General features: G+C 45.9%; 1 protein-coding gene across 5 annotated transcripts in view; it reads left to right on the forward strand.

Annotated features, from left to right (window-relative positions):
• Positions 1–5,526, forward strand: part of P4HA2 (prolyl 4-hydroxylase subunit alpha 2) — a 32,072-nt gene extending 26,546 nt beyond the window's left edge. For 2 of the 5 annotated variants that reach the window (XM_076350093.1, XM_076350094.1), the window contains exons 13-16: positions 1,175–1,240; positions 3,389–3,457; positions 4,151–4,247; positions 4,998–5,526. In XM_076350093.1, coding sequence (XP_076206208.1) covers positions 1,175–1,240; positions 3,389–3,457; positions 4,151–4,247; positions 4,998–5,068 — 303 coding nt within the window. In that variant the 3' untranslated portion in view covers positions 5,069–5,526. Of the gene's footprint in view, positions 1–1,046; positions 1,107–1,174; positions 1,241–2,187; positions 2,288–3,388; positions 3,458–4,150; positions 4,248–4,997 lie in introns of those variants that run through there. The other 3 variants (XM_076350097.1, XM_076350095.1, XM_076350096.1) reach the window with 3 other exon arrangements.
• The last annotated feature ends 16,590 nt before the right edge of the window (positions 5,527–22,116 follow it).

Consider the following 22,116-nt stretch of genomic DNA (forward strand, 5'->3'; position numbering starts at 1 on the left):
AGAAATCTTTTGGTATTGAAGTTCAGAAATGCATGGCTGGACCTGGGTTTGGCAGTGGTGGCAGAAACCAGGGAATCCCCAATATCTCAATGCTCTTATGTTGGCTCTTAGATGGAATTTGCATATGCAGATGCAAAAGTCTTATTTTTTTTTATGAACCCATTTCAGGAAAGACCTTTTATTTTTTGAAACATGCCTCAAGTAGATTGAATTCTTAACATCTTAGAGATGGGGGCTGTGGCTTTCCTTGCTGTTTGTTTTTTCTAATACTGATTTCTGCTTTTCTTTAAATGTTGAAGATTATTGTTTTTGTGTAGAAGAGTGCACCTTAATGTCTCCTGGCTGAAATTACTTCCTGACTATTAACAATGTAAATAAACTTTTAATTGCGTTTTTTTGAAGGGAGGAGAGAGACATTGGTATTCTAGATGTTCTTCTAAACTGGCACCAATGTGATCTCATACTTCAACAAACAAAACTCAATGTTTCCTACAGAGTAAAGACAATTTGATCTTTTTGATGTGGTCTGTAATCCTAGGCAGGCAACCACCTGAAAAGTTCATTATTGCTATTCTGCAATTTTGCCTGCTAGCAAAAAATGCATTTTTCTCTTCTCATGACTATTTCTTTGAGTCACTACTACATTTACAAGAATTTAGTGTGTTATTTAAAGCCCACTGAAGGTGAGTTTTTCATATTCACCTCAGTTGTTGACTTTGGATCAGTGTCCAGTACAGTAACGGCCTGTTGTTAACTTTAGCTTTACTTGGATAACATCTGTGCCACAGGCCCTGAAAACATTGCTTCTACTTTGCCTGAATAAGTGCTTCAGTGCTACTTCTCCTTATAGCATCTGAGTGCTATGTGCATGCACTTATGCACCCTGGCTGCGATTTGTAATGGCTTTAATGTTGCCCTGTATCAATTGTCCCCTTTTTTATTCCAACTCTTTAAATTGGGCTTAAGGATCTCTCTGCAGAGCTACACATATGTAACACTAGTGTGAGCCTGTTTGGAACTTGGGTTAAAGTTGTTGTCTGTTACAGCGACCCTTTGACAGCACACTCAAATCGGAAGGAAATAGGCTAGCGACGTTTCTTAACTATGTAAGTACCTCTGTTTGTCTGCTGTCTGTGAGCTTGAAGTTTGCAGTTATTCTCATTTAATTTTATAGAAAGATGAGCCAGATGCTTTCAAGCGGTTAGGGACTGGAAATCGTGTGGCCACTTTTTTAAACTATGTAAGTATGATGATCCTTTATGCATTGAGTGTAACTTTAGCAGCATCTTGTTTACAGCTTGTGCAATTGGTTATTTGTAGAGATTCCCTGGCATCTGGAAGTAGGGATTTTGTTATTCTTGCAGCATCAGGTGCTGTCCCATCTGAGTTGATAGAATTCTGGTGGTATTTAACCTCAGAGCAGAAAATTTGAATATAGGGCCCAGCTCCCCTTTTGGCCACTCTACTATGAAGTCTTTGACTTCACTGGATTCCTGTTGGTGGAAGAGGAGAATTTGGCTTTTCTCAAAGGCGAGTGCTTGGGGTACTCCTCATGTGATATGCTGTTTGGGAACTTGACTGTCAGCCACCTACTGTGAGACAGTCATGTTCTTCTACCACTGTTTGACAGCACTTGATGTTGTGGTCTGCCAGCCTCCATTTTAGCTGTTTGTCAAAGCTAGAGTTACTCTGGCATAGCTGTCGCTTCAGCAAATGGAGGAGATGTACCTAATAAACTCGGTGCAACTGGGTTACAAGTGCAGAATTGAAAAGACTCGGTAGTTGCATGCATTATACAGCCTACAGACCATGTACACTGGAATCATAAGCATAACTGCCACTGATACTAGTGGCCTCATGTTTTCACAGTAGTCTTCTGACAATATTTTATCTATCAGCCTATACTTACTATATCAGTAACTAGGATCACCTAATCTACTATGTCAAACTTTTGAGTGATACAATCTCAAACTTAAAATTCTGTGATGAAATATTTATGGCTGAGCTGGTATTTTGAGTGTGAAATGCAGCTCAAAACAGGACCAGAAATATTTTCAACTTGATGTGGCAGGGGAGGAGATAATCTATGAAACAAGAATTGGAATAAGATAAGTAGCTGTGAAATAGTCTGCTGCTAAGAGGCTTTAATTTTAAATTGTCTCTATCTGTATCTTGTTTGTTTCTCAGACTTTTGGACAAGCCTTGGTTTAGAGTGAATGATATGCACCTTATTCTCTGCCAGTTGTACATGGTCAAAGGTGATTTACCCTTATATGTCCCATGTAGAACATATCATACAGCTACCACACCCTTACTAAAAAGAGTGGTTGTGTTGCTAAGATGTAGGTATTAACTTGCAAAGTTGCATGCACATGCTTTCTAGTTGGAAGGGGCAAAACCTGTGCACCTGTGGCATCTTATGCCCTTTTATTGTAGGTACCAAGCAGGAGGACACCAGAGTGGTAATAACATCTGCTTTAAACAGAAATCCAAGTTACAGTAGAGAATGTGGGGACTCGGGGAGTGTATTAATAGTAGTTCTGCTGTTTAAATTTGGTGGGAGCTGGATCTGACTCACTTGTTTCTTTTAATTAGAATCTGATCAAAAACTCACTGAAATCAGTGGAAAGACTTTCTATTTTTAATGGGAGTGTTTCCAGGAACTTTGGTGGGTTTTGGATCAAGTCTAGAATTTATAGTGAATCCATCGTTACTGATGAATTCAATAGAGTTAAATTCATTCCAGTGTAGAAGACCAAAAGAAAAGCATAATATCTTTATGCTTTGAGTCACATAGCTGTATGTATTAAAGCTTGAGATGCATAAAGCACTTGAAGTGGCATAACGTCACTGGTGAACAGCATAGAAACAGAGCAGAAAGTGAGGTTTTCTAATAGTTTGTATAGTTTTTGAAGTGGTTGACCAAGATGCATAAACTGAATTATGAAAATCAGTTCCAAAGACATGGTTTCAATTTATGAGGAAACATGTGGTTTAACAGACATTTACTTGTTTTCCTAATTGGATCATAAACTGGAATGAAATTCTTGAAACTGACTTACTCTGAAGTCCTCTCCCTTATTCTAGAGTACTAGCTTATTAACACCGCGGGTACACAACTTCTTACGGCTAATTGTTTGTGCAATAGATTATATATAATCTAGACAAAGTGCTGAACAAAAGCCTTCACTGAAGTAAAAGCCTTCAATAGCAGGTACTGTTACTTTCGCAGTTCGTGCTGGTTGAAGTGCATCCTTTCCTCGTCAGTGCCTCTTGTAGAGGTGCAAGTAGAAATCTCTCTGTTAGGGCTTGGGGCACGTAAGTTTGTGGGACTGCATGTACAAAAAGCATTGTAAATGGACAGAGTTTGCGGACTTTGTTTTCTCAGATGAGTGATGTAGAAGCTGGAGGAGCTACAGTTTTCCCAGATTTTGGGGCAGCAATATGGCCCAAGAAGGTAAAGTCTCTTTATGTGTTTTGCTTGATTTCTCCTCTCTGCCGTTACTGTCTCTTCCTTAGTATGGTCCTACATCCATTTAAAAGTCAGCTAATGTGACAAAGTGCTGTTCACTGCAACTTGATCGACAGGCTGCTGTGTATCAAGGCAGCTGTAGCTGCTCTTGTAGACTGCAGGGCTGCTTCCTTTGTTTTACAATGTATAATGTGAACAGTTTCTGTGTAGAGCTGTTATTAACAAAAAAACTTGTGCTCAGGTAGAATGGCTTTAAAGGGGGGGTAGATATAGACTAGATGGAAGGAAGAAATGTTTTATGCTGAGGGTGGTGAAGCACTGGCCCAGGTTGCCCAGAGAGGTGGTGGATGCCCCATCCCTGGAAACATTCCAGGTCAGGTTGGACAGGGCCCTGAGCAACCTGAACTAGTTGAAGATGTCCCTGCCCATGGCAGGGGGGTTGGACTAGATGACCTTTAGAGGTCCCTTCCAATTCTAGAACTCCTCTCTACTCTGAACATGTCTGAATTAATAGAGTGGGACGAAGGGGGTTTTTTATGTGCTGTCAGTGGTGGCCTATGTTAAAGTGCTTCATAAGAGCCTGCAGCTGAATTCATAGGTATTTCCCCTCCCTTACTGTAACCTGAATAATTATATTGACTAGGTTCTGACTAATCCAGATCTGATTTCACTTTTCAGGGAACAGCAGTGTTTTGGTACAATCTTTTCAGAAGTGGCGAGGGTGACTATAGAACAAGGCATGCAGCTTGTCCAGTACTAGTAGGGTGTAAATGGGGTAAGTAATACTCCTTTAGGAACAAAACCTGAAGGAAGGGTCACGTGTGTGCAAAGCTGGTGATATACTGAACCCTTATAACAGCATTTAATGACCTGGGTGTTGCCATTTTAACTACTGGAGTCATTTGGCCATAATGAAAACTCCCACCATCAATATCATGTAGTATTCCGCAGCTACGCTGTTCAGCTGTAGCTTTTCTAGTGAGTTTTTTTGTGTCCATGACAGCACAAAGTGTGTAAGAATGTCACTGGGTTTGTGTAGTGTGTCAGCATCAGGATGACTTGAATTATCACTTGACTAGAATCAGGTCTGTTCCTAGAAGATATGTGCGTAGTTTTAACCGCAAAAGGAGAAGAGCTCCTTGTAAGGTGAAAGTGAATGTCTGGACACTGGGAATTTCTGGTAACTGCTGAAAGCTGCTCAAGCTTCATGTCATCCATTCCCATACCCACCTCCCCCAGCCTCCAAGGTCTATTCCCCTGGAGCGCCAGAGCATACTGATCTATAAATGATACCAGACCCAGAACGGACTGCTCTGTTACTGTTGGCCCCAGAATTGTGCAATTGGGAAGATCCTTTCTTCCCCAGTCTCTTGCATTTTCCTATGTCTTTCCTATTGGATGGGTAGAGAAGTATAAACAGGGATCCTCAGACTGAGAGATGAGATTTTACTTGAAGTAACCATCTGGGTTGTGGTGATACATGCACTGGGTATGTGGTGGTAACTAATTTCACCTTGTTCCACAGTTTCAAACAAATGGTTTCACGAAAGAGGAAATGAATTCTTAAGACCTTGTGGGAGAACAGAGGTTGACTGAAACCCAACCTGCTGCAGGCCTTTGTTTCTCTGTCTCCTTTTCTACTGTTGTTTGTTCCAGTTCATTTCTAAGAAATGATCCAACTTTTTCTCCAAGAGTCCTGGCACTTTACCAAAAAAGGACAACAAAATATGTAACACCTGTGAAAGAAAGTAAATGGCATTGTACACATCCTTGTGTTTTGGTTGCTGTTATTTCCATGTTCCCCTTGCCCCTGCCATCCTCCTTTGACCTGCCTTCCGCCCTCCCAACTTTCTCTGTACTAGTGGTGCAAACAGTGCTGTGGGTGAATCAGTATGTTTGGGTGCCTGGTCTTGTGCCTTTTGTACCTCAGAAGATTTAGATGTTAAATATTTCTTTGAACCAAAGGGGGTTTTTTTAAAGTTTTGTGTACATGTTGATTTTATTGTATTTCTATGGATCACAAGTTTTGAAACAACAAAAATAAATGTTCTTTCCATAAAGTGATTTTCTATTCTGTGTCCTTAATAGGTATATCAGTGCTTGGTTTTAGGGAGCAGGGGGCCTTTACTTTTTCCTTTATTGAGGGCCTGTTGCTTTGTTGCCCTTTTTCTGTAGAAAATACATCATGGTTTTGGACAGTGTTTTATTTAAGGCTCCAGCACAAGACATAGAACTGTTGCACCTTCTGCTGAAGCTGGGAAGGTTTAATTTGTGTATTGAAACTATAATGTATCCTGGGAGCAGGCAGGCTGCACATTTTGGGTCAATGGCAACTGTGATCTCAGTATTACACTTATGAGAAGCCTTTCCCTGTGATGTTAACTTCTCTTGTGGGGTACTATCTATTTTTGATTCAAGCAGTTACAAAAATCTGAAGCCTTTCAAGACTTTAAATAGTCTTGACAATTCTTGATTCTAAAAATAGGCATCTCTACAGATGAAATACTGCATTTTTACCACAGGAACACCTGATCTGGCACCTATTGAAGTCAGTAGGATGGCTTGCAAGCAAATCTTAATCTGCTTTTGTAGAATGGAGCAGGGTTTTTGTCTTGCCCTTCAGACAGGCTGGGAATAATCATGCCCTTTGAACACAAGGATTCAGATTCTCCTTTGCCTTTTTGCTTTGTGAGCATGTGTGTAATGGCCACAAGCCAACACATGGAGGACAGTGTTGTCCACAATAGAAAGGAAATCCCATTTCTGAATTATAATTCAGAAGAAATGACAGTTAATTGCTAAAAAAAATTAGCAAAGTTGTGGAGAAATAGGCAAATGTTTCAGAAATGTAGAAACTTGCTGTTAGTACCAGACTGTTGTATCGATACGCCACTGTGCAGGGTGGATTGACTTCAGATCTCTCACTGGCCATTTCTGGTATGGGCATGACTTCGTGGGAATATGGATGACTGCAGGTGAACTTAAAGCCAAAAATGATAATGGTTTTATAACCATAAGTTATTGCTTAAAGACTAGCTTGGGCAATTGTTAATGTACCAACATAAACTGGCTTGAGAAAGTGAAAGACACTTCAATTATACTGAAACATCCCGTTGCAGTCATGGTTGTCATATGACGAATGTTGGTTTGCTTTGTAATTCTCCATTGCCCTATGTTGTGCAAAGACTGAATGAGCTAGAATGAGGTAATGCTTAAAACAACTGTCAGGCAGGATTTGAAGCAATGCACCTGCTGTCCTCCTAGGAAAGACTTGTGGAATGGAAGGGTTTTACATGTTAGGAATAATGGATGTCACCAATTTATTGTGTTGGTAATAAAGCAATGTGACTTAGCAATATATGTTCATGTGCCCCTGAATTTTACATGTGAGGAATTGATGAACTTAATGGTTATTGCTTTGTTTAGCCATTTAGATGCAGCATGTAAGTACATGTATTCACTGAAGTTTCAATTTTTCTGTTAAACATGCACAATTGGTTGAAGAGAGAGGTCTTGCATTGCCCAGGCAGAGACTTGTTGAGCTCCAGTTGTTAATGATACTGAAACGAGAGGAGCATCTAGTCTTGTAAAGCTTTGTGTGAACAGTTATAGCAGGTAGCTATAGGAATTGCAAGACTTTTTCCTAAAAGCTTTAATGACCTAGCACAGCATAGCTCGACAGTTGCTCTCTAACCTCTCACAGTGCTCCTTTGCTTGCCATGAATGTTGTGGTTGTTGGCTGGCTGTTCAGAATATTTCATTGTTGACCTCTAGTTTTCTTAGTAAAATCTCTCAGCACAACATAAACTTAGGAAATAAGGAGTTTTGCTTTATAACAAAGCATTCAACATATGACAGCCTCACAGATGTGAAGAACTGAGGATGAGCCAAACCCACAGTCTCTGGTTGGAACACTTCGGATTTCAGGGGGAGGAAGAGGAATCTACTTAGACTTTCTGTCAACGTGGTATGTTGACAGATAAAGTTCACATCAGGACTCTGGCCAAAAATCTGCACATCCCACTTCTGAAATAGTATAGTTGGCTGGGAAATACCATTGTTATACTGAACTTTTAAAGCTAATTTTACTTGCTTGTTTTCTCTGGGAAGAACTAGCCTATTCTCTGGGTTGTCTTCCACCTTGCTTCAGTCTGTCCTTGAAGTAGGATGCGATGAGTGTGGATGCAGAACTCCTCAAATGCTAAGCTTCCTTTTGTGCTGTGTGCAGGATTCGCTTACTGCTAATCTGATCTGAAGAATAATAGCTATTTTGGAGAAAAGAGCATATGTGACTCATGGGCATTCAGTAACCTCTCAGGCGTGTTTGTGTAGTCTGGCAGATTATATTCCCTATTCTGTCTCCTATCATTCTGGAAGATGAACAGAATATGGCAATTAGCCTAAAGTTAAGGGATAGTTTTTAGACCTGAAAGACAGAAGATTCATATGCTGGAACAAGTAAGCCTTCCCCCATCTAGGCATAGGGAGCTTCTGCCAGCGTATCACTGGTATGGTAAGTACTTAAGTCTTGTTCAGACTGAAAAGGTTTTTTCTCCTGACATACTGCTGACTCTTCTTTATTTCCCAGGGTTTAAGTACTTGGTACTTAAGTACTTAGTACAGATATTTATACGCGCTACAAAGGCTTACTGTGGACAAGTGGCTGCCAGACACTTTGAAGTGCTTTGGGACCTTTCAGAGAGATCTTCAGGACATGCCTGTTAGCGTTGCTGATGTGGTTTTTAAGGTACTGCTCTGTGTAACAGGTACTGATGGAAGCAGATACTGCGTGAACTCTCATGGAAAGATGGTCTCTTACTGTGGCTTATGTAGTCATAAAAACAACCACCCCCAGCCTGTGCCAGTAACCCGCATCCAGTTCGAGCATGTGGTTTCTTAACCCCTGGCCTGAATGCTGCTGTGTGGACATAATGCTGTGTCACTGAGTAATTATGCAGCCCTCCAGCTGGGTTAGGAAATCACCTAAAGTGTAAATGTTCAGCTGTGTAGACTCAGTGAAGTACTTACCTTCTTTTGTACATTAGAAGTTACTTCTTTCCTGTTACAGTGGAAAAACAAGTGAAAATCATCTATCTAATCACCTTAGAGGGGAAAACTGGCATCCAGAGTAAAATGTGTAGTGTCAGTGGAGAAAGGGTTTGGCTGTGGTGGACAAGGGAAGCCATGCGAGCTATGGCAGAGAGCAATGGGGCTGTTCTGCTGGGAGGGGGACTGTGTTTATATTATACAATAGTCATGTACCTCAGCTGAGCTATAAAATCCCTAATGTGAGAAGAGGAAGGGTCTTTTTTTTTTTAATGACATCAAGTTTTATTTGAGATGAGGATGGTGTGTGTGTATGAAAGGCAGCCTAGGATATAGCTGTCCCCCAAGCATCTTCCTTCTGTTCTTCCTATAACCAGTGATGATGCTGGGGTATGGTTCTGCATAGTGTGTGCTCCTTTGGCCCAAATAAGAGGAATCCCTGTCAGGGACTCTGAAAAGGGCTGAACCCTGACACCTGTGAGCTCTAGGTGGTGGGAATTTAAAGAGACCAATTTCATGTTTAGTTCTGAATCTGTCTCATCCTGCAGGGAAAAGACTACAGAGACTGTGTGTGTTGAGGATTGTTTAACCAGAGGTCAGCGCTTGTCCTCTGTAGTGATTCAGATAATCCCTTCCCAAATGCTTGTGTGGGGATGGTTGTCTCCTGTCCCTCTGAGGCAGAGGTGAACCAGAAAAGGAGGATGGTTCCAGCTAAGTGCTTCCAGACCGGCGCAGCCCCAGGAACGCTTATGTTTGATCCGATTCCAGCTTCTCTGACTCCTGTCTTGGCCTCCCTTCTCCCTCTCATCTACAGCATCACCTTAACTCTGGAGAGGCGTCTGCGTGGCTCTGCCAGCCTTACACTGCCAGCAGCACGAGCGCAAAGGTGGATACCTAATCTTCCACATACTTTGCAGTGATACGCAGTGCACAGGTCAGGATCTTTCTGGGGACTGTCATGGGACACGCTGCCCAGAAAGCATGTTGTTCTGGTGTCTTTGGACAAGAGCGTGAAGATGAATCAAAATAACAGTGATGCTAAGGTATGGTTAACCCACGTGTACCTTGCACCTCAGTGATGTATGCGGGTAGCTGGCTGATGGCTCTCGCATCCCATAACAAAACAGTAGGTTTTCAATAATTGTAGGGTAACCTCAGCTTGGCTATGAGTTTTGATCATCCATAGCTGGGAAGTGTTCATGCGTTTACCTGCTATGTGAAGAAAGTGAGTAAAGCATGTTAAGGAAGAATAATGAAAATAAGAATTTTCCGAATGAGTGGGGGAGATATGCTGGATATCTTGGACTACCTCAAGACATAAGGCTAACCCCAACGCTTTGCACATACCCTCTGGGATGCTTGTGCAGGTGAGAGGAGAATCTCGCCTACCCTCTGCAGTGCTGTTTGGAAGCTGACCTTTCAGCAGAGCCAGGCACTTCACACCCCATAACTTACCTCTGCTTACCATCTTGCACACAGAACCGCCACAAAGACAGACTTTGTTTGCAAGGCCCTGGGAGAAGCGGCCTCCCAGGCATTCTCCAGCTTCCAGAGACTGCCTTTGGCTTGAGCGTACATTTCTTTTGAAATTTCTAGTGAGTCCTTGAAAGAGTCAAGGATAAAACCAAGCTGCTCACTTGATGTTAAGCATCAGCTGGGTCAAAACTCACTACACAGCTCAAGAACTATTTTTCCTTGAAATCTGGGTTTCTCCTATGCTCTAAGGGCTCACAACTGCATCAGCAACTTACATGGGAAACCAGGGTCCTGTTGACCTGAGCTCTCCTTGCAGGATGTTGCTGTGTGTGGGCAGGCGTAACCAGAACACGAACCAGCACCCAGCTCTTGGGTGGGAGGAAGGAGTGTGGTTGCAGTTTTAGTTTCCAGCTGCTGGGGCAGGTGGGCAGTAGCAGCAGCAGGGATGTGATAGTGGCTGCAGGATGGGGGTGGGCAGCCCCATGGCCACAGCTCACATCTCTGATTTAAACTCTTGCCCATGGTGTGCTCTGCTGTGAATCTTCACGCAGTCCAGATACTGAAAACAAAGCTGTGTAGAGCTGTTTGCTGGCAAATGAGATCATGGTTGAAGCTGTTTTGCAATGTGTTGGTTTGGGCTAGAAATATACTTTGCCAGGTGTTTTGGATCAAGATGTGGGTCGGAAATGACAGATCTGAATGTGCCCTCAGTGTAACCCCGGGTGTTTCGAACTCCCTTGTTTGTTCTGGGGCACCTCTGAGAAGTGTGAAATAATCCTGTTCTTCCTTCCTGTGACCTGAAAAGGGTAGAGCGCTGCCCCTTCCCCTGTGCTGTGATAAGGGACAGGCTTCACGTGGAGCTGTGCTGCCAGCTTGGCTGAGCTCTCGCTCAGAACATCCTCGTGCTCCTGCTTCCCAGTGCTTCTGCTCCCAGGAGATGAAGATGACCAGATGACTTTCACTGCACTGACATTTCGGTGCACTTTTATTGGGGGGGAAAAAAAAAATAGCCAAATCTAGGAGGGGTCACCTCTTTGACTCCAGACTGGGAGGTGGTTTCTCCTTCAATGCTTGGTGCATCAGGCCCCCACCTGTAAAATAGGGCCTGGATTCAAAGATGCCCTTTTTAGCCTTGTGCTCCAGTGTGGAGGTGAGCCCTGCAACACCTGAAGCCTGATGGTGATGTAAAATTATACAGGAGTGAGTGGAGCAAATACCAACAGCCCCTTGTGTGGTTGCTAATCTTCTAGGGCCTCAGGGCACTTCATCATTCCTTACAGCTGCAGAGGATATTGCTGTTGGGGTCCATAGTCTGTATCTGCAGAAGATTGGATGTATCGTGCTGCACATCCAGACTACCCTCGAACAGACCTGACGGGACCTGGTGAACTTTCTGAATCTTTGCTGCTTGTCTGGGCCGGGGTGGAGTGACTCATCCAGCCGTGGTCTCCTGAGGTTCAGCGATCCTCTACCCACATCCATTTGTAGACCAGGACAGAGTGTCCAAGTGACTCATCGCCTGGAAGAGGAGCTGGAGTAGTGGCTGATGCTGACACACCATCTTCTGGAGAAGATGAATTGTGCCCGTGGGACTGCTTGTTCCTTTGGCTGTGGAGCACTTGTATGAGATCTCATTTGAGCGTGGCAGCTGTGCTCAGCTGGTGAGCATCAAACACCTGCCATCCAGGTGCACTGAGCCCTCTGCACAGTGTGCAGCCATGGCTGCCGCACCTCAGGTGCGCTGGCAGGGAGATCTCTCCCAGGTCCTACCGCAGTATAATGTTTTCGTATGGTTCTGCATTGATTTCCTCCGCTTTAATCTTCTTGAGTGAGGGCAAACAAATGAAACACTTCTGACTCAGTGAGGTATATGAATTTGTAAGCCCTAATACCACATGTGGCCTTAGGCTGTCACTTCCTAAAAAGTGTTAATTTATTCACGCTCTCTGGTCTCGCTTTGCCTCCACACATGTATTTTGGTGGGAAACATACTGCAAAATGTGCAAGACGCCCATGTCTGTGGGAGGGAGGGGGGGTGATGGGTGCGGCTGTCCCCTGCCTGCTGCAGCTCTGCTTGCCCTGGGAGGAGTGCTGGCCGCACGTGCCTGCGGGATGTGACCCTGTCAATAAAGAGCCAAGTCTGACTCTTGCAGGTGTCCTCCTTTACCACGCGGAGGTTTCATCTGCTTCCAGCATGGCTTTCCCCAGTTCCTCCAGCAGCTGGGAACACGTGCTCTTCCTCTGGACAAGCTGGTCGCAGTTGGATCCCACCTTCTCCGCAGCTCAGCCTCTCACGCGGGCTGCTCCGGCTCTGGGTTAGGAGGGAGGGAGCTGTTTCAAATTAGCAGACAAAGCAGCTGAGGTCATCGAGCTCTTACGTAGTTTTACCCTTGCCAAAATAAATGATGGAAATCTCTTACCAAGCCCATCGGCCCAGCCGAGGCTCTGCTCACTGACCAACCTCCCCTGTGAACTCTGCTTGCAAAAATCCACGCGATCTCCTGTGCAGCTGGATCCTGCTAATGCCCCCATGGCAGGGAGCACCCTGGCTTGTGCATCTGGCAGGGGGGACAAGTGCCTGCTGGATGCTCCTGGTCCAGAGCAGCCCCTTAGTGACAGCCCTGGGTTAGCAGGAGCCAGTGAAGGGCACTAGCGGGTCCGGGAGGGCTGGTGCTCAGCGCGGAGGACGCAGATGTTAAGGGAACTGGTCTCGTATAGCACAGGGTGCAGCTGAGCGGAGCAGCGAGTCGGCAGGAGCAACGTCGCTGCTGAAATCTCCCAGCGACCGTCACAGTTCATGTTTTTGTCGAAGGTGCAGGTGTTGGGTTCGCTGTCCCCAGGGGCTGGGGGATGCCGAGTCCTGCAGGCAGCTGGGCGGGCTGCCCCATGCCCCCGGCCACGCACCTTCCCCACGCTCCCTCCCAAAGCGGGCGAAGACACAGTCGAGCTGCTATTCCATGGTTTGAAAAGGCACCCTAAGGAGGAAGGCTGCCAGAAGCGACGGGCTGTGGGCTCTCCTGCGTGTAAGTGTATTGCCAGAGTATTTTTGCTGTTTGGGGCTGCGAGCAGAGGAGGGCAGAAAGGTGGGGGGGGGGGGGGGAGGGGGCTGCGTGGGTGGGTGCTCTCCCTGGGGTGGCCCTGTGCCCGGGGGAGCTGCAAGGGCTGCTTCGCTTCCCCGGCAGGAAGGGCTCTGTCACTCCTGCGGCAGGTGAGACCTCCTCCAGTTCGTCATCTTTTGCATCTAAACAGAATGGATAAAAATCTGCATTTTACTCTCATTTTGGGCAACACTATAGACACCAAATAAGCAACAGAGTGCATCAATGGGGTATAGGCATCTGTTGGATTTATCTGGAAAAAAATGAGTAAGAACATTAATGAGAATTTCTCCTGTGAGTAAGGAGAGGCTGAGAAAGCATTGGCACAAACACTTGAAACCTTTTCTTATTTGACCGGATCTTTAACGACAGTGAGAAGGAGTTTCTGTTTAACTGAGTCCGCTCAACTTGTAATGAAATATCTGCCTGTCTGTGGAAAACATTTTGTATTTGAAAGGCTGGATCTTGCTCCTTACCTGCTTAACGTAGTTTTAGTGTAAGTTGCACCCAGTAGAGTTTTGCTTGCCATCCCTGGGGACTGGGAGGATACGGGGGAGCTCAGGGACACCACGTATGCAGAGAAGAGCCCTCCGGGTATGGCAGCGTGGTCTGATACGCTTTTGGGCACTGTCGCTGGGTGGAAACGTCCTACTATGTCACATTCAAGCAAGAAAGAGTTTGTGCATCACGTAGATCATTAACAATTTTTGTGTTAACACGTTGCATAGAAATTCAGGTTGCTCAGTGACTCAGAATTGTACCTGAGTAAGACTTAAGCATCTGAATTGTTACGTGCTCCCATCTTTGGATATTCCTTCCCAGAAGAGCTCACTTGTGATTGCATTGCCCGTGACAGAAAAACAGCCGTCCCCCCGACACTTTTAGTCAGAAGCTTTGCACAGGCTGTATTGCTGTGGTTTTTCATCTGTGTGTTTTGCTCTGAGTAAATGATAAGTTGGGTTTTCTAGATAACGAGCATGGTTTTACTCGCAGGAAAGAGGAAATGGCAAGCTGTAGTTGGTTTTGAAGTGATACACAAGAAACATTTGTACAACTTTCGGTGCATTTAAAGGTGGAGGACAGCAGCCGAAGGCCGTAGGGTGTGCTCGCTCCACCTGCCTCCTCGGCGGCCAGCGCAGAGCCGCGACTCGTAGCACCAAGTAAGCTGACAGCAGCACGTAATGCGTGCGCAGCCCCTGAGCTGCTGGGGACTGCCCGGGCACCCCTCGGCCGGCACTTCCCAGGGACGGAGCTGGTGCCAGCGGGTGCTTTTACATGAGTTCAGAGTAATATTTCCATCCTTATTAGTTTTGATTTGACCCCGATGGCCACAGGCAGCAAAACCAAAGGCTGGGGCAGCATGCTGGTCCCCAGCTGCGTCTAAGGAGCGACGGGGTGAGGGCAGCGTGAAGGCAGCGGTCGGCTGCAGGAGCGGTACCGGCTGTGCAGCAGTGTGGTTAATCCATTAACCGCTGCTGTGCCACTGCTCGCTGGGAGACTTGAGGAGTGCGAGAGCAGCATTAACTGACAACGTTGGGATGGTCTGCTTCTGTGAGATAGATTTCTGCTTCGTGCCACTAGATCTTACTGTTAAATCTTTTTTTTTTTCTTACAAGTAAGATAAGTAAAAATGTTCGTAGCTGAATAGCTGTTGTATCTTCCAAAAGCAAGTGAAAGCATCAGGGAGAATCACCCCTGTGAGTACCAGACCTTTGGTTCTGCAATAATTCAGTTAGGACAGTAACTCAGCACATCCTTGCCCGACTCTCCTTTTCCCATTGCCTGTGCCGGCCTTGGCGGCTGCTGCCGGTGCCAGTCGTGCTTGTCTCCTCTTGGGCTCTGAGCTACTACAGCCCATTTTGTTTCCAGCAATTTGTGAGCCTCTTGCAAAAGCAGGGGGAGAGAAATCATTTAAATTATGATGCTGATTCTACGCATAAAAACAAGAAATCCAGAGCCCGACAGCAGCTTTTCCGTTCTCGGTTGGAACACACTTGGAGAGCTGCAAGACACAGCCTTGGCAAACAGAGGTGGTGTTCAGGGTATTTGCACACCCAGCTTACCCAAAATACGCAGCCAGGCCGTTCAGGTGGAATGATGCTGGCCTTTGGAGTGCACCAGCATCAGGAATCAAACTCTACCCAGTGCTTATCAGATGCTCTCTGAAACACTGGGACGCAAGCCCACACCAGCGCCTTCAGCAGTGGGATTTATCTTGTTGGGAATCTCATCTCGTTTTTGTCCTATTTAGTCCTTACCCTGCAAGCCCTTGTGAACTTGCCAAGATGAGCAGATCCAGGATTTGCGTAAGTGTTTGCATGATGAAGTTTTGCCTTTGTTGGTCAATAAAAGAATTGGAGAGCAGTTAGGAGGAAATGATTTAATGATTAAAAGCTATTTTTAGCTCATACCTGAGAAACCACAAACTTGAAGCTTCATACAGATCAGAAGCTGCTTACTAACCATCTTGCAATCAGTGCCTCTTTTTTTACACTTGGCATTCAGCTCCTGCCAAGGCACTTCTCTGTCTGTGGTTGCACTTTCATGGCTTTCAGAAACAGCAGCTCCAAGTTCAGAAAGTCAGAAGCGTGTCTTGTACCCAGCCGGGAGGTTGGATTTTAAAAACCCAAGCCTGTCAAACCCCACTCCCCGCTGCCTGGAGCAGGGCTGGCGCTCCCAGGAGTGCTCCTCTCCCCCCAGCTCTCCTGGTTATTTTAGTACAAGGTATGGCTTCCCTTTCCAGCACTGCCCGGCTCGTGCCGGCCTGGTGGGATGCTGCCAGGGGGCAATTCGTCTCACCTAGTGCCCGGTGCCTCGTTACAGCCGGAGGAGGAAAGCGGGCGCTGCTGGGCATGGCGGGGGTGTGCGTCTCCCCTCAGAGGTGGCCATGTCCCAGCAATGTCTGCCTCTCTCTTGGCTACGGAGGAGTCTGGGCAACGAGTCCTGGAGCCAGCGCGTTGGCTTCAGAGTCAAGGCACGGATTCAAGGCTGAGGTGGGGGCAGAGCTCCTGACTTGCGTGGCAGGGCTCGCTCCCGCCGCGTATCTGGGAGTGATGGAGCACCTCCATCACAGGAGGCGTCAGCTCTGCCACCGCTCACTCCCGCGTCGCAGGCTTGCGACCCAGCTACGGCAGCCGGTGCCTCCCAGGGCCCTCTCAGCAGCTTCCAGCAGAGCAGATAACGCCCAGCTCCCGCTGGAGTCAACACCACAGGGTGGGCTGAATCTGACCCTTCTTTGCGAGAGAGAAGCTGTAGGGAACAGCAAATAACTTGTAAAATACCCTTCCCTCTGTTAGATCAGAAATGACACCATCAGGCTGGGATGAACAAGAGCATAATGTTCCTACCTAATCTGTGAATAAATAATTTCCTCCATTCCCATGGCTATTCAGTGACAGCTGTCTGGTTTTACTGAACTAGCACAAAAATTATCGCAACAGCTGAAAACAGCTAAAACGGGCGAGGAAGCTTTTTGTCTCTAAGAAATACTGCCTAAAGGCAGCTCAGCGCGAGATGTTGTTATTCAAAGCAACCACCAATAGGCACTAAATGTTCTCTAAGAAATGCCCCAGCACGGCTCTTGGGCTTGATATACAGATACAGGCAACTGCATCTCCCACCTGTATCAGTTAAAGTTGGGAAAACTCAGCGCTTCTCAGCGTCAGGATCCTGGTGTGCAACCAGCCATTTGGGGGTTAGGTAACTCCCGTGACCCAGCACCGAGCCCAGAGGGGCTGAACAGCCTCACCGCACGGTTTGGAAGGAGTTAGAGGCTCGATCCTGTAAATGCGCCCAGATTTACCCCAGCGGTGCTGTGCTAATTCCACTTTTCTTCTAAATATTTGCCAGATCAAATCCCTCATGTGTCTTAGACCACAGAGATGGCCAAGAAATCTCTTTGCTCAAAATAAGGATGTACCCAACCATGCTAGTGTCGTAAGAAAAACTTCCTGGGCTGCTAATACGTAAGTAACATCCCCTGTTAGCTGAACACTTGACCCATCTATTTTCTGTATGTAAAGTCACAACCGGTTTGCAATTTGAGTTTAATTCTTTGGGAAATTTTAATTTGGGAAGTTCTTCAAAGCCAGCACTGTCGAACACTCCCCCTTGCCCAGGCTTGACTGCAGCTGGCTTTGAAGCGACCCTTGCCTACGGGATGTGCCCTGCTTGGGGCCCTCTGTACGCACAAGTGCCACCGACCCGTGCTCGGGGTGCCACGTAAACACGAGTGCCGCTCGAAAGCCTTGGGGGGGGAGTGGCGAGGCTGATCACATCCAGCTGGGCGAGCTGTCGGCCAGAGCATCGGCTGCAGATTGCAACTCAAATAGTGTGAGAAAGAGCGTTCAGTGCTTTGGAGGGAGGAATTAATAGAATAGTTCAGTTGGAAGGGACCTGCAGCGCTCATCTAGTCCAACTGCCTGACCACTTCAGGGCTGAACTGTTTCCTAGAAACCAGCTTTCCTTTGTTTAAAGTAGTTTCATTTAAAAAAGAAATCTTTAAAATACACCAAGTGTTCTTAAAAACAAATTCCTTGTTAATAAAATCCTGACTTCTTACCCGTGACTGATGCTCATCCCTGAACTGCCTTTGAGGAGCCAGTGCAGCACTCGGGAGTGGGAGCAGCGGGTCGATGTGCCGTGGTGGGGTGAAAGGACACAGTGACAGCTGTGACTTGCACAGCAAGTGCAAAGGGACAAGGCAAAGCACCCAATAATTACGCTCTGTCTACACAGTAAGTTGATGCAATATCCTTTTGGAGAGGGGGTGGGGGATAGAAATGACCTTGTCTCCTTGGCACGTTACCTGTATTAAATGCAGGACATTTTGCCCACTTTTAGCAGCTTTTATAACTCACAGTAGGGTTGCCCTGAGCTGAAAAGGCTGTGGGGTGTGATCTGAGTCATCCTGCGGTGGAAGCACACCTGAAACCTGCGTCGTTCAGCACATCAAAGCAAGACAGATCCCAGTCTGACTTTTAACAACGTTTTCCCCTGAGAACATCGCTCACCTTAAGCCCTGCCTTGTTTCGGTGTTCCTGGAATACGGGGGTAAGGAGGACCTTGCAGTTGCGTTGGCTTGTTACCAGCAAAATCCTGTTTCACGCTCCCGGCAAAACGAAATCGTTAAGAGGCAAGGTGACTCGGTGCAGCCGCGGCAAAGGGACGGTGGATGGCGTAGGAGCTTTCCATGGGACTGGCCGAGGCCGTGGCAGAGGAAACTCTCTGCTCATCTCCAAGGGCTTAGCCCTGCCCTTTCCCAGCAGCTGTGCGCCTGCTGTTTGCTGCAGGCCTGCAGCTGAATTTCTAAGACTGGCTGAGGTTTACATGTAGAAATTGATACTAAAATTCCACTACAATAGAGTGGAAATTAAAATGGAGTTTTACTATCAAGAGCTATTGTTTTGTTAGTATAAAAGAGATCTGTGCCAGCTGCGAAGCAGTGCTTGTAGAAACTACTTGGAACCAGCTACAATGCTTGTTAAAACTGCGTCTTATAGGAGCGATGTTTTATGGTAGAACAGCCCTTGCTTCTGCAAGCGTCAGTCATGAGCAAAGCTTTTCACATGATGGGCGTCACTTGTAGATGTGTAACTACCCGGTATGCTGCATTATTAAGTTGATCAGCTATAACTTAAACTGCCTTGCAAATAAATAATACTGGCTGTAGTGCTAATAGTTAGTACCTAGCATTGCATTTTAATGCATTTTAACTCAAATAAAGAGATGCTATTGTAATTGGAAAGCTGCAGAAGCAGAAGAGCTGCCAAGTAAGAACGTGTTCTGCAGAACCGAGAAGCTCAGTGAGTAACAACTGGATAAAGGATGTTTCTGATGATTGATTTGAATCCTGGCGAGATCGCAGAACTAAAAGCTCATTCGAGCTTCTGGAAATCGCGTTATACTTTCTGCTGGTTTGCCAGTCTGCAGAGCAGACCTGATGCTACAGGACCAACCCCTCCCCTGCGTTAGCAGCCCGGCGGAGGACGGGGACCAGCAGGCGCTGCGGCGAGACTCTCCGGTCGTGGCACCATGGTTTGGGAAGGCGGCGGAAGGCAGGGCCCGTCCCTGGGATGCAGAAGTCCTCAGCCAGGGTTATCTGTCCCCAACCTTTCAGCGGCGCTGCATTCATCTCAGAAACTGAAGTAAGTTAATTTTAATTTCATTTTATGACGCTTTTCCGGGAATGAAGACTGGATGGCACAGGAAGCTGAGGCACAGCAATGACCACTGCCTGCGCTCTCAGCTCCTGCTGCTCTTCAACCACAACCTTATCTCGGCTTCTATCTGAGGGAGGTCTCTCTCAGTGTATCGCACCTCTTTCTTTTTCTATTTTCTAGCTAATAAGCCTTCCTTTATAACTTCTCAAAAGCTAAAATACTTTTTAAACCTCTTCGACCATAGGCTGTGTTTTTCAGTAAAAGATCACAAGTGACTCTGTCCTGTGTAGTGTCTTGTCAACAAAAATGAAGCAAAAAGGTAAGCTCATTTCCATGATGTAATTTGGAGATTGCTAGATACATCCAGTGGCCTTCTGGCCACCGGGAAAATGATTTGTACCTGTGGCTCTAGCTGCTGAATTTTTTCACAATTTATTTGAAATATGCAGTTTTTTGGAGGTAATATTTAGGCTGAGGAAGAGCAACCATTATTTTGATACGTTTGAAATTGCAAGCAGGTTCTGGGGGGACTGTGGCTTTTCAAGGATGATGTGTCTGGATTTATGGAGGGTGGATGCAAGTTACCTGCGCCCAAAGGTGCGGGTTAGTGCTGACTTAGCAGCGAGCTCGGTAGGATGGGCCTCGTGCTTATCTGAGAGAGGGATTGCTGGCAGCCCAGGACAGACATAATGCAGATGATGCTTTTACAGATAGCTGAGAGGGAGGGAGGCAGGGATGGGACTTTCCCATTATTTCTGTTTTATTTGTTTGCTCATGGTAGGTGGTTAAAACTGCACCCAGTCAAGGAGGTCCCTACTGAGTTCTGTCCCGCATGGAAAGTTTAGACCCTGTCATGAGGACGGAGTAGGAACATTTAATTGCAAGTAATAAAAATCAAAAGAGCTTGCATGTGACGTGTATCACAGATAAAATGTGCTTCAAGACATGAGAGCCCGGTACTTATGGAAGTTGTTAGAATGAAGATTGTGCTGCTGCCAAGAATATTAGATCCAGATTTCTTTTTTTTTTCCGTTGCCTTTGAGAATACTCGGAGCATTGTACTTAAAAAGCTTCGAAGTCTGGATGAGGATTCAAATAACTTAGGAGATTGGATATAGAGAATTGGGGTTGGTTCAGGATTGTTTCTGACCAGAATTAGATTGGGTTTCTGTAGATCTCCAGTCTTTGGGAAATAAATTCTTTTATACCTTTTACATAAGGTTACTGTCAATGGTAACCGTACTTCTGGTCTATGCAATACTGATGGACCGTTAGCTCAAACAAATGATTTAATACTTGCCATTTCTTCCATTGACTTTTTTTTTTAATATGGTGGTTTTAAATGATTTTTCCATGCTGTCCTGCAGTTAGTGCTATTATTATTATAGAAGAGTGTGGCCTCTTTCAATAAGAATATATTCTTTGCCCACTACAGCTCATGGCATTCGTGACTCAAGGATGTGGCTAACAGCTCTGTGTATCTTAAAAAAAAAAAAAAAGCTTAAAATATTTCAGCTATGATAAACAGGTACTGTAACCTCAGTGCCTGTTGTATTTCCCCACTCTTTGATAAAGTCGCGGGAAGAAATAATTTACATGCTGAAGTTATCTGACTGTGTTTCCTCTGGGTCAAATCCTGCGGGCTAGACTTGAGCGAGTCTTCTCCCTAACATAACTGAGAGCAGGAGGGCTTTGACAAGCAATTTCAGATTGCTGAACCGGTATCAGTAATCATCCTAAATTACGCCTCTTCCTTTTGCCATAGAAGCATTGATATTAAGTATAACCTGCATCAGAGTCTTTATTTTCAAAAACTTTGCCCAGCTTTCATTGTTTTATCATGATACATACCCCGGGGCGCTGGGGAGGCATTAATTTTTCGCTTGTTTGCTAAGTTTTGCTTAGTTGTTTCACCCCACACAAGTATGAGGAGTAGCCGAGTATGGCCTTGATCTTGAGGAGTTTGTGGATGACCTGTGGCTTGTAGGGCATGGCCATCTCGGCCCCACCATCGGGAGCGGTGAACCTGCTGCAAACCTTTCCGTTACCCCACACGCGAGCCGTGCAGTTTAACTGGCGCAAACTGCGGGCAGGCTCAGTGAAAGTCGTACTTGGTTATCATTTACCTGATTTTTTTGAGGCGACGTGAGAAAGCTGAAAGTAAAGGAAGGCCCAGTTGTCCTGCTAATTGCCGTGTTTTGTGATGTTCATCCAGCAAGCATTGGAAGTGCAGGAACTGATGATGGATTTATAATTTGCACCCAAATTCCGATTCCTCTACCGGAACAGCAACTTGCGATGTTGGTTGTTTCCAGTTAAAACCTCCTGCGATGTTTTCTGAATATGATATGCCACTCTTGTTTCAGCTGCTGTTGCTCGTGCTTGTAAGGGTTGGTAACGCGAGGCAGGAGCTGGCTGCGTGTGGACGGGGAGGGAACCGCTGGGTTAATGCCCTGCTGTCCGCAGGCACCCGATGGGCATGGGTGTGTGACATTGTGTCCCGCTCCCCCGGGATCCCAAACCCGTGTATCCACAGCGTGTCAAACGGGGGGTAATAGGGGATGTCAGCGGGGCTTCCATTCCCTGCCTAAGACTCGACTGTTTTGCAAAGATACAAATATGTGTCAGAAAAGCAGCGTCTGGCACCTGGTTTGTACTGATTTACGCAGAGGTACGCGAGGTTTCATGCAAGGAATATTGTGCTCTGTGTCTTTTTTAAAGCATGGGATTCGGCACTGGTTTGGATCTAGTCATAAACTGTATAAACGCTGTATACTGAAAAAATCTGAAAAACTCAAAGCGAAAGCTATTCATTATGCTGGGAGAAGATACTGCGACCAAAGCGGCAGGCACATGAAACCTC

This window comes from Aptenodytes patagonicus, chromosome 12, assembly GCF_965638725.1.
Source record: "Aptenodytes patagonicus chromosome 12, bAptPat1.pri.cur, whole genome shotgun sequence".
Classification (NCBI taxonomy): Eukaryota; Metazoa; Chordata; class Aves; order Sphenisciformes; family Spheniscidae; genus Aptenodytes; species Aptenodytes patagonicus.